We start from the raw sequence: 12,500 nt of genomic DNA, 5'->3' as shown, positions 1-12,500 counted from the left end.
TTTTCCATTTTCTCTTTCCTTTTCTCCTCCCCCCCCCTTTTCCCTTCCCTCCCCCCCCTTTGCTTTTTCCTTCCCCGTGGGTCCATTCTTCCCCTTCTTCCGTCTTCTTTCCTTTTCGTTTCCCTTATCCCGCCTATTTCTCCCTTTCCCCTTTCCTTCCTTCCCTTTCTATCCTTTCCCCCATTTCCTCATTTTTTTATCTTTCTCCCCCTATCCATTTCTTTCCCCTTTCTCCCCCATTCCCACCCTTCCCCCCCCCCCTCTCCCTACTCCCTGTGCCCTTTCCCTTCCCCCTCCCCTTCTTCCCCATTTTTTTTTCTGGTTTTCCCTTTTCCCTTCTTTCTTTCCCCCTTCCCTTCTCCCCTTTCCCTTCCCTTTCCTCTTCCCCTTCCCCCCATCCCCTCCCCCCCCTCCCCCTTTCCCTTGTCCTTCCTCCCTCCCTTCCACCTCTCCCTCCCCCCCCCTTTCCCCTTCCCCCTCCCCTCCCCCCTTTCCGCCCCATTTTCCCCCCCCTCATTCCCGTTTTTCCGCCCCTTCCCCTTTCCCCTTCCTTTCCCCAGCCCCCTTTCCCTTCCATTTTTCCCCTCTTCCCCCTTCCCTTCCCTCTCCCCTTCTCCCCATTCCCCCTCTCCCCATCCCCCCTTCCCCCTACCTCCCCTTTCCCAATCTCCCTTCCCCATCTCCCCTTTCCCCATTCTCCCCTCTCCTTTCCCCCTCTCCCCTTCTCCCCTCTCCCCATTCCCACTTCCCCCTCCCCTTCTCCCCTTTCCCCTCTCCCCTTTCCCAGTTCCCCCTCTTCCCATTCCCCTTCCCCCTCTCCCCTTTCCCCATTCCCCCTCTCCCCATTCCCCATTCACCCTCTCCCCTTCCCACTTCCCCCTTTCCCCATTCCCCCTCCCCCTTTCCCCCTTCCCCCTCTCCCCATTCCCACTTCCCCCCTTTCTCCTTTCCCCATTCACCCTCTCCCCTTTCCCCATTCCCAATTCTCCATCCCCTTTCCCAATCCCACTTCCTCCTCTCCCCTTTCCCCATTCCCCCTTCCCCCTCTCCCCATTCCCCCCTTTTCCTACTCCCCTTTCCCCATTCCCCCTTCCCCCTCTCCCCATTCCCCCCTTTTCCTACTCCCCTTTCCCCATTCCCCCTTCCCCCTCTCCCCTCATCCGTAGCCAAGGCAACCGCCTGCCTACCGCCATGCTCGTCTACCAGTCCATTAATGGAACTCGCCATCTGTAGGTAACCCTTAGGGACTGGCCCTCGAAGCGGCACTGCCCTGAAGGCGTAATTGGTGTTGTGTAATTGGTGTAGTGCCGTGTCGTGTCTGGCGTATGGTGGATTGGAGAGTAGATTAGATAGAGAGATATGGTGAGAGAGAGAGAGTGAGATTCGTAACCTGTAACGGATGTGAATAATATTTTCGTTGATAGATATCACCGACAAGAAAAAAAAAAAAAAAAAAAAAAAAAATCGATCCTGTTGACTGTGCACTATTGCATGCCATCGGGAATCATCTCAAGTGTCCGTGGTGACCCCCGCCTCCCCACCCCTAACCCCGGATACAACAGAGCAATGCAACAGCGGGTCGTCTCTCATCATAGATCTGATCGCGTTAAACAAACACAATTCTTCTGCAGTGGGTGACCTTCTCAAGCATTCCCTCGCTGATGCTTCCTGCAACATGCATTATGCCTTGTGCAGCTGATCATATCTAGACATTTGGCTAAGGGAGAGTGGTGTCTAGACATATTCTTTAGTTCTGGTTAGGTGAGGAGAAGGTAGCGGAGGAGGAAGTGGGAGAAGAGGAGGTGGAAGAAGAGGAGGAAGTGGAGGAAGAGGAGGTGGAGATAGAGGAGGAGGAGGAGGTGGAGGAGGAGGAGGAAGTGGAGGAAGAGGAGCGGTGGAGAGACGTAAAAGGAGGAGGATGATCAGGAGGAGGAAGGAGAGGAGGAGGAGGTGGAGGAGGAGGAGAAGGAGGAAAAGGAGGAGATGGAGGAGATGGAGGAGGAAGAGAAAGAGGGAGAGAGAGAGAGAGAGAGAGAGAGAGAGAGAGAGAGAGAGAGAGAGAGAGAGAGAGAGAGAGAGAGAGAGAGAGAGAGGAAGAAAAAAAGGAGCAAAGGAAGAAGCGGAAGAAGAAGAGGAAGAAAATAAAAAATAAAAAACAACAACAACAAGAAAAAGAAAAAGAACGAGAAGGACAAGTAAAAAAGGGAAAAACGAAAAAAAACGCACGATTCATTATTGTTCGTTCCGTTCGCTTTGTTTCACTTTGAGAGAAATGAGAATTTACGATTCTCATTCAGATTCAGATAATGCTAGATTGACGTGCCTATTCAGGCCTAAGATAAACAGCCCTAACACTATCCTTGAATATATTATTCAGCAAAGTATAAAGAACTTGATAAGAAAAAAAAACGACTTAAAATACCATTTTTCTTACAATAAGACGGATGGCGAGACATGGCAATCCCTCCCAGAACTCTACAAGGTCGATAACGATATGATAATGTATACAACCCTCGCCTCTGCAACATTCCACGCTCGCCTGCAACACATGCATCGGCAACACATGAATATGGAATGAGCGATTTGGCACTATGGGTGTTGTGATAAAATTTATGCCGTATTAAATCGGATTTATGACTTGTGGGAATGGCTTCGCAATGAGGTAGTTGCAGGTATGTTGTTGATTGCAAAGACGATGAGTGTAGCGAAGATGACGATGATAATGATCATGAGGATTAAGGTAATGTGATGGTGTGATAATGATGATGGTGATTATAGTCCGATGATGGTACAGTGATTTCGCATTGCAGGTTGACTCTAATACCACGAAACCTTAGCTCTTTATAACGAATCCCAGACTCTATGTCATCTCCCAGCGCTTCCCCCAGAACCCCAAAATGTCAACCGCCAAACTATTTCTCATTACCGAACTTGTGCCGCTGCAAGTTCATTGACATTCAAGTCGAGATGCAACTCCAGCAAAATGTCTACAATAAGCTGAGGCGCGAGATCACAGCTTCCTATGGAGGGCGGTGGGGTGGAAGAGAGAGGGTAGGGGGGAGGGGGGCGTTGATCCTGCAACGTCATGCAACTCTTGTTTGGGGGTGAGGTTGGCGAGAGGGGGGGGGGAGGGGGGCTCGAAACACGTATGGCCTGTGAAGTCAAAAACTTTTCTTTCGTGGTCATTCCAGACTTTCATAAACACGTGCTTGTGAGCACGTATACACCCTTCCTGTCCCTATTTCTAACTTTTAACTCTTTCTCTGTCTCTGTCTCCTTTCGTTGTCACTGTCCCTGCCCCTGTCTTTCTCTCCTTTCGTTGTCCCTTATCACTATCCTCGCCCCTTTCCCCATTCCCTTTCCCTTTCCCTCTCCTTTTCCACTTCCCATTTCCCTTCCCCTTCCTCCCTCTCCCTCATCACTTTAACACTAACATCCCATAACCATCCCTTATTGAAATAATGACTCTAAAACTCCCCATCTCTGTTTCCCCTTTTTTTTCTCCCCTCGTGTAATGACCGATCCTATCCTTATATGCGTCTCTATCCACAACACGGATTGAAAACAGACATGAGGTCACTTTTCAATGCGGTCCACTTGTTGCACGCGAACGAGCCGGCTCCTCTGCCAACTAGGCCTAACCAAATACGGCGTGGCACCATTCCCGGATGGTTCCTTCTTTGGTGCCAAGATCGTGCCAATATCGCGAAAGCGCATCTGCCTCGCTTGTGCGTTAGTTATCTCGGTCGATTATTTTTTCTTTTCTCTTCTCTTCTTCTTTATTGTTGTTTTCTTGATTTCGTTTGTTCTTTTGGTTTTCTGTTTCTTGTTTGGGGTTATTGTTCTTTGCCTTTTCTTTTCTTTTTCACTTTTATCTTTTTTTTGTTTACATTTTTTACAAGATCGCTTTGTCAGTTTTATATATATATATAAATTTTATATAATATATATCGTATATATAGTAATATATATTGGTATATATATATATATATGCATATATGCATATATATATATATATATATATATATATGTATATATATATATATATATACATTGATAATCATTATTCCTTTTCGCATTTGACATTATTCTTCGCTCCTTTCCTTCCCCGTCATTTGTTCTTTATTTCTTAATCTCTTTCACCATTTCCCTTTTCTTTATTTCATCTTTCTTTGCTCCTATTATCTTAAGTTTCCTTTCAACATACATCTATTTTTCTTCGTCTTCGCTTACATTTGTTCTGTTTTTCCCCATTCTCTCATATTTCCTTCTTATCTTTTTCTCCGTATTATATATTGTGGGCCTTCATCTGTAAGAAACTATTGCAACATCAACCTGGCTATTTTGCAACATCCATTGGGGACACAAGAGTTCGCCAGAACTATGCATACATATTTGTTTTCTTTGCGTGTCCGCGTGTGCGTGTGCGTATCTGTGTCTGTGGGGGTGTTCGCTGTTCGTGTGCGTTTGCATGTCTATGTCTGAGCGCACGTGTGCGTGTATGTGCACGTGTGCGTGTTTGTGTTTGTGTGTGTCCGTTCGACCTCCCCCACGTGTAAGAATCCGTGAAAGCCCTGTTCCTCCCAGGCACCGGCGAGCGCCACACATCTCACTGGCACAGCTGTGAATGCACGTAGTACACATCGCCTCCCCCCCCTCCCCCCTCCCTCCCCCGTCGCCCGAAGGACACAATACAAACACCACACATAAAAGCTTCAACGGCGGCCTGACACAACATAAACATCACAGACAAGTCCTCTGGCGCCGAGACACACCGCGAGTAACCCGAGGCACCGGCTTGGACAAATTCACTTCCTTTATGACACTTTTTTTTCTCTTCATATCGATAATCCGAAATTCTTGCCAAGAGGTGATGGATTTTTTTTTTTATATTGATTTGAATTTTTAAAAGATAAGTAGATTTTCATTTTTATTTGAAAAGAATAGTATTTTTTTTTTAGCTTCATCTACAGAGCATTTCGTAGACTGTGTATGTCATACCTGTTCCATAAAACCTAGACCACGTCCAAAGTGTTTCGCTAAAAGGCAATCCCGACTTTTACTACAGTCTTCCCTCAAAGAAAAGCTAGGCGATTCCGTTTTCTCTGATGAAGCTGACTCCTTCCCTCAACATCGCACGGCCAATTTCCCACTTATAAAACTAACACATAGGAAAACGTTCCTGAAAATGTATCCACCTTTAAAAAAAATAGAGAGAAAAATAAAGAAAAAAGTTAAGATCATCACCACTAGCTTTCATTCTAGATTAGCAGTGATAGGCACTAAGGCACTCCCTTTAACGTACCCGGCGTGCCATCCTGAGATGCCAACACAGCCACACGTCGGTCGGCACTCTACACGTGCCACACTCCATCTTTGAGGCTAAGCTACTTCCCTTTACCTCTCCCCGTTGCTTCCTTAAGTGATGAAAGTCTAGCTCTCTCTCTCCCACGTGGTTTCCGGTAAGTATTTCCGGCTCGTGAAATATATCTTGCGTCATTCTTTTCATCCGATTTCGAAGAATGGAATTAAATTCTTTATATTAGATTTTGCCTTCGATTTTCTTTGACTTTAGTTATTGGATATTGTTGTTCGTGGCATTGCAACATCTTATATTTACAAACTTTAGTCGATCATAAAAAAAATACAACCCATATGCAATAGTAAATCAAAAGTGTATGTTTGCAACGTCAGCTTCAATTGTCACTTTCCATCATTGGCACTTTATCAATCTGCAAGTTCAAGAACAATTCTGCCTGGGTCAAAAATTAGGTCATGCATGAAGAGAGTCGGATGAGGTCAGCACGGGCAGCGCTGAGGTCAAATGCTGACACCGGTTAATGTCCAGAAGAAATTGCAAGCTCGTTTCACGACTGACTAACTTGTCTTGATTTTGCATTAGTTGTGTCGCTATGTCGTCACCGTTTATTTATAACAAATTAACTAACTCATCTATTTCTTTCTGGTTTCAGGGTTGTGGGATGTATTCCAATAGAGTGCATCTTATATGCCTAGCTATTTTTTTTTTTTTTTTATAGTGGTCATTTAAAAAAAAAAATGTATATGAACTAAAAGTAACTAAATAAAATAAATAAATGGAGAATAATGGATAGCATCTTCGACTCATAGAAAAAAAATCTGCAGATAAGCATTGCCGCTGTTGACGAGTGGAGACTTGACGGAGACTTGAGAAAACATCAACAAACAAGGTTTATTTTTTCCCCGGGTGATTTATTAACTGGATCAGGTAGACTACACGTTCCGCTCATGTTCGAACAAGAGTAATGACCAAATCCGCGGGAATAAAGTTAATTCGAGAGCTCAACGAAACAAGAGCAAATAAATTCCCCCAGTTGAGTCTGGCTCTTTCTCTGTAATTATCATCCTCTGACTGACTGACGTCGCCTCCGGGCTTAATCCCCGTCTCAGAACCGTCTTTAATCCTTTTCACACAACCAACCATATTTCACTGGTCTGGCTTACCCTTCGATCCCCTCTCCCCCCCCCCTTCCCCTCCCTCCCTAATTCGCCCTTATGCCCCCGATTCCTTCCCCTTAAATCCCCATCTGAGACTGACACCTTTAGACGCAAGGCTCATTCCTCGGGGCCTTCTCTCCCTCTCCGTCCAGAACCCGCTGCCAGAACACTGCACCGCATAAGGTGTCTGCGCTGACGGAGAGCACAAAGAAGCCTCTGTGTCGAGTGGCTCTCTGCTACCGCCTCCTCCATCTCCTCCTCCACCACAGCCACAGGTCTTAAGTATCTCAACTCCCCTGACAACCATGATGGTCATAATATTATAGATAAATCGGTCAGTCTAATGGACACATCCTCTTCCCGCACCGCCAGGAGCCAAGCATACTTCGGCGTGACTCTGCGGGCACCTCCCTGCAGGCGGGGTGAAGCGGAGTGCGGGGAAGGGGAAAGGGAGGCGAGAGATCGGGTTCCCGGTAAATTCAGTCAAAAATTCAATCAATTTGAAGGGCGGGGGATCAAGATTCATAACGAAACAACCACAATTTCCAATGGATCGATTTCAAATGCAGCGAATTCATCCTTTCGCAACGGCTTCAACAAGACTTCATCTAACCTAAAATAGGCTTCAGATCGCCTGACGTTCCTTATTCTTATACACAGTGTAAAAACTCGTGATAAGAACCATCACACAGAAGCCTAAGGCGACGAAGAGGAAAACAGCTGAGTAACTTTATTAACTCTAATATCAAGATGGACACATGATACCCAGACTAATGACCTCATACCCTTCCATCCCTTGGCATGAGGAGAAGAAGCGAGGAGGGGGGAGGAGGGGGGAGGGGAGAGGATGGGAAGGGGGGATTCGGAAGGTGGATAAGACATACTAAGACAAACTAAGACTTACACAAGAGCAAGACCACATGCTAAGCCAGACAAGGATCATGTGGTCGGGAATCTGAGGTTTCATGACCAATAACACACAGGTGAGGTTACATCTCTCCTTAGGTCAAGAGGTCATGTTGTGTCGTGAGCGAATGTGTTATAATATTTGAGCAATTGACACTTGCTCTAGCCTGGCGGTCGAGCATAGAAGAAAATGCAGAGAAGAGTTGCATGGTCGAAAATTGCCACTGAATTATATTTGTATGCTACGTATTTTCAGTCTTTTTCAATCATAAACTTTCTTTCTTTAACTTATATTTTTCTTCTTTAGGTCATATATATATATATATATATATATATATATATATATATATAGAAAGAGTCCCAGTAGTTTCGTCGTTTATATATTAATATATTATATAGATAAAATTAAGGTCAGTGGTTTTCGTCGTTTCTGATACTACTATGATCATTGTATCACATTATTGTTGGAATCATAAATATCTACATAATTACCACCGTCATTATGACAATTGTTATTATTTTCCCCATTACACCCATTATTATATAACGACTAATTGAGTAAAAAAAATAATCTTTATCACAATCATGTAATAGTATTATCATCATCACCATCATCATCACCACCACCACCATCATCATCACCACCACCACCACCATCATCATCATCATCATCATTTTCTCCCCTTCCTCCTCCTTCAAACCTCGCCCAAACATAAGCCCTCTCCTCCCCCCCCCCTCTCCTCCTTGAGCAAGCAACGCCCAATCCCCAAGCATGACGTAGGTGATCTGTAATGCCACATTTACTCCCACGTCTCTTTCTCTCCATCCTCAAGTCCTACTTCAGGCCGGTATGTTCTCGGCCGGCCTGACGCTCTCGCTTTTTCTCTCTCTGGCTCTGTGTCTCTCTTTCTTTGTATCTTTGTCTGTCTGTCTGTTTGTGTCTATGTTTATCTATCTCTGCTTCTGTTTTTATCTCTGTCTCTGTCTCTGTCCCTGTCTCTCTTTTCCCTGGCAAATTCCTTCTTCATTCTCTGCCTTTTCTTTCTCTCTCCCCCACTTTTCCCTCATTCTCGCATTCTCTCACTCTTTCACCCACTCACTCCCACTCTTACCCCCACCCTTCCCCTTTCCTCTCAACCCCCTATCCCCCTTCCCTTTCAAATTCCCCTTAACCCTCACTCCCACTCTTTCACTCCCTGTCTGCACCTCTTCTCCCCCCCCCCCACCTCCCCTTTTCTCTCCCTCTTTCTCCTTGTACTTTTGTCTTGTTCCTCCTCCGTTACGTCAACACTTGAGCTTTTCCTACACTTATTTTCCCTCCCCTCCCCTCCCCCCTCCCCCTCCCATTTCTCTCCCCTTTCCCTTCCCTCCACCCCCTTACCTTACCCTCCCTTCTTCACTTCCTTTGAGCTGCTTTTCCGTCGACATTCTTTCTCTTTCTCTTCTTGACCTGAGGATAATAATGTCTTTCTTTTCGGTCGCTTTATCTTTCCATTCTAACTTTTCTAGTTTTTTTTTCTCTCTCTCTTGACAGTGATAGGATGATTTCATTTGCCTTTTTTATGATGCGTCTCGTCGCTGCTTCTTGTTCGTCTTTTAATCTTCTCTCTCTCTCTCTCTCTCTCTCTCTCTCTCTCTCTCTCTCTCTCTCTCTCTCTCTCTCTCTCTCTCTCTCTCTCTCTCTGTCTCTGTCTCTGTCTCTGTCTCTGTCTCTCTCTCTCTCTCTCCCGTTTTTCTTTTTTTCTTTGTATGCTTTTGAAGATTGAGTGTGTATGTGCGTGTAAGTGTAAGTGTGAGTGTGAGTGTGAGTGTGCGTGTGCGTGTGTGTGTGTTTTGTTTTGTGTGTGTTTCTGTTTGCGGGTGTGTGGTGCGCGCGCGTGTTTATTTATCCGGTTAAACGACTGTTAAGTGTCTTTCTGTTTTTTGTTTATGGCTTTTGTTTGCTCCACCTGCTTTCGTCTTTCTGTGAGTTCTTGAATACCCTATCATTTTCTTTAAAAAAAAGTAAGTGGACAGAAGTCAAACAAACGCAAGAGTTCGTAAGTGTTTGCCGAAATCATGTGACGAGCATAAACAATAACTTCTTAATCACCATCACCTCCTCCAAGTCTACACCGTCTCGAACGTTCTTTCCTCCACATAAACAACCCTCAAGTCAGTCAGTTAAACACATGCATTGTACAGGACATTCCCTCTCTACTTTATGAGTCATTTCTGAATATGTAGGAATGACCATTTTTTTCCTAAAACGCCAGAGGTTGTCACTGGAAAGCGATATTCATAATTTCATGCTGCAAGCCATGACTTATATTACAGCACCTGGTAATGAAGCATTGTCTATTCTAGCATTTTTATATTATGTAATCATAATGTATATATATATACATATATATATACGGGATAATAAATGGGTATCAACATGCATCAAACAATACAAAACTCACTACAAATAAGTCAATCTTCGTGAAGCAAAATTCCTCACTAGGTTGCACTGCAAGTCAACCTCAGCATGCGAGATTCAGCGAGGAAACAGAGACACAAGAAAGCCAAGGAGGGGATACCTTACCCAGACCGGTTCGTAATGATAGAGTTGTCTGTCACATCTCCTGGCCGACATCTTGGTCATGCTGTGCCTACGACTTCGGTTCTTACGTTCACTTTTTTTCTTATCTTTTCAGCACTTTTTTTTTTCCTTTTTCACAACTTTTGATCTCTTGATTTTTTTTCTTTTTTTTTTGCGTATATAGAGAGCAGTATATGAGTTGTTTTTTCTGTGAATTTTAATACCGATTATTCTAGAATATCATCCTCATCGATGTGAATGACCACACTTTTTTTTTCTTTTTCTCTCCAAAGGCAATGATTTTGAGAAGCGACCTTGACTTTCAAGAAGAAATCAGTACTTCCTCCCGACGCGTTCTTGGCCTGGTCTGGTACTCCGGAGAAGCCGTGGCACTCACACTACACCTCCCGCTCGGCCCTTGAGTGGTGAGACGCCATGGCCCTCGAGGGTGCCACGGAAGACACACACACCCCTTGAGGAGAGCCTTGGGAGACGTGCGGCACGACCCTCATAGGATAGAGGCACTCCGGCTATTGAGACTATTGAAAGACAGAGGGGGGGAAACGCCAACCTCACATAAGCTATTCCCTTCCTGATTTTCCTTTTTTTTTAATCTTGATAGATATACGCCACCCAAAAAAGAAAAGAAAAACAAATAAATCGATCACTTAAACGGTAATTCACGCTAATTCGGCCCGAGTGCCCGAGACAGAGAGAGAGGGAGAGAGAGAAAGAGAGAGGTCGAGCCACCGCCTCCACCGTCCCGGCACCACGACACTCACAACACGAATGTGGCTCTGGTGACGCGACGGGGCCCTTCCCCTCATACCTCCCCCCCTCCCCCCCTTCCCTCATCTCGGTGATCCTTTTCCTCATACCGCCCCTCCTCACCTTGCTTGACATTGGCTCCGTATTCGGTGCCTCTGCCTGTTTACATCTTGTCTTTTTTATTGCATTAATTTATAGTCTATCATATTCTATATCATTATATCATATCATATTTCATGATTATGTTTCTATTTATGTCTGCCTATCGCGTCTGCTTCTTTGTTTTTATTATCTTCCATTTTCTTATATATATATATATATATATATATATATATATATATATATATATACATATATATATGTATATCTGTATATATGTATATATATATATATGTATATATGTATATGTATAATATATGAATATATAATATATATATGTATATATATATGTATAATTTATATATTTATATAATATATATATTTATATATATAATATAATATATATATATATATATATATATATATATATATATATATACATATACACACATTAATCATATAACTTTTACCCTTTTCTTCTCCTTGTCTCCCTGCGAATTCAAAGCTCCTTTCCCTTTCATCTCACTTCCTTCATCAGTGTTATTCTCCACTTTTCATCTCCCTTGTCTCACTTTGCTCCTCCCACTCGCCGACGCACTCCCTTGGTCAGCCTGAGCACCTCTTCTTGTATGCATATGAGAAGAAATTAACGCTTTTGCGCTCTTATTTCTATAGGCCGGACCCTTCATAGTATTTGACGGTCTCGGTCTCTCTGTTTCTCTCTCGCTCTCCCTCTCTCTGTTTCTCTCTCGCTCCCCCCCCCCCCCTCTCTCTCTCTCTCTCTCTCTCTCTCTCTCTCTCTCTCTCTCTCTCTCGCTCTTTTCTCTCTCTCTCTCTCTCTCTCTCTCTCCCTCTCTCTCTCTCTCTCTCTCTCTCTCTCTCCTCCCCTCTCTCTCTCTCTCTCTCTCTCTCTCTCTCTCTCTCTCTCTCTCTCTCTCTCTCTCTCTCTCTCTCTCTCTCTCTCTCTCTCTCTCGCACTTGTGAGGGACTGACAGAACAATGAGTCAACGAAGCGTCTTGCTGACCCATGTTTACTCGATTCAAAGGTCATCGCTCCCCATTCAGCACCAGGTCTGCAAAATGCACGACAGACGAGTGTATTGTGTGTGTGTGTGTGTGTGTGTGTGTGTGTGTGTGTGTGTGTGTGTGTGTGTGTGTGTGTGTGTGTGTGTGTGTGTGTGTGTGTCTGTGTCTGTGTGTGTGTGTGCGGTACGTGTATACACAAAACTCGCGTGCTCGTGTGTATGCACACGCGGGGCTGTGCAAACTTCGCCGTGTGGCTTGGTAAGTGACTGCTGTTGCAAACTCGCGTTCCCTCTCGTGATCGTTGCATCGCCTCGTCACTCTTGTTTACACTTCTCGGCTATTCCATCCTCTCCAGCGCACCTTCCATTTGATAGTTTGCAACTCCATGATATTTCATCCGCTTGCATCATGTGCATCCTGACCGTTTGTTGGACAATGTTTGTTATTGCAAGGTGTTCCGATTGTCACTATTGCACAGAGAGATATTCCATGTTGTGCGTGATTGGTCTGTGTTGCAAGGGACTCGGTTATATCAAACTGTATTTTATTATCATCCATATTGCAAGTTAAACACTTTTCTCTCAAATTCTCCGTCCAACAAAATAAAATAAATGAATTAACAAATATGCATACACATAAAAATTTAAATATATATACATAC

At 44.3% G+C, this 12,500-nt stretch overlaps 2 protein-coding genes across 2 annotated transcripts in view; both read right to left on the bottom strand.

The window, feature by feature from the left end:
* LOC122247834 (focal adhesion protein tensin) overlaps positions 1 to 9,968 on the bottom strand; it is a 345,161-nt gene extending 335,193 nt beyond the window's left edge. The window contains exon 1 of the mRNA XM_086533689.1: positions 9,950 to 9,968. The gene's annotated coding sequence lies outside the window, so the exon portion shown is untranslated. The remainder of the gene's footprint in view (positions 1 to 9,949) is intronic.
* LOC147472197 (uncharacterized) overlaps positions 3,011 to 12,500 on the bottom strand; it is a 21,372-nt gene continuing 11,882 nt past the window's right edge. Inside the window, exon 5 of the mRNA XM_086535123.1 lies at positions 3,011 to 3,136. Within this exon, the coding sequence (XP_086391249.1) occupies positions 3,011 to 3,136 (126 nt within the window). The remainder of the gene's footprint in view (positions 3,137 to 12,500) is intronic.

The sequence above is a fragment of the Penaeus japonicus genome, unplaced genomic scaffold, assembly GCF_977035675.1.
Source record: "Penaeus japonicus unplaced genomic scaffold, GWHDUDI00000001_assembly GWHDUDI00000003, whole genome shotgun sequence".
Lineage (NCBI taxonomy): Eukaryota > Metazoa > Arthropoda > Malacostraca > Decapoda > Penaeidae > Penaeus > Penaeus japonicus.
This window is presented reverse-complemented; position numbering and strand designations above follow the sequence as displayed.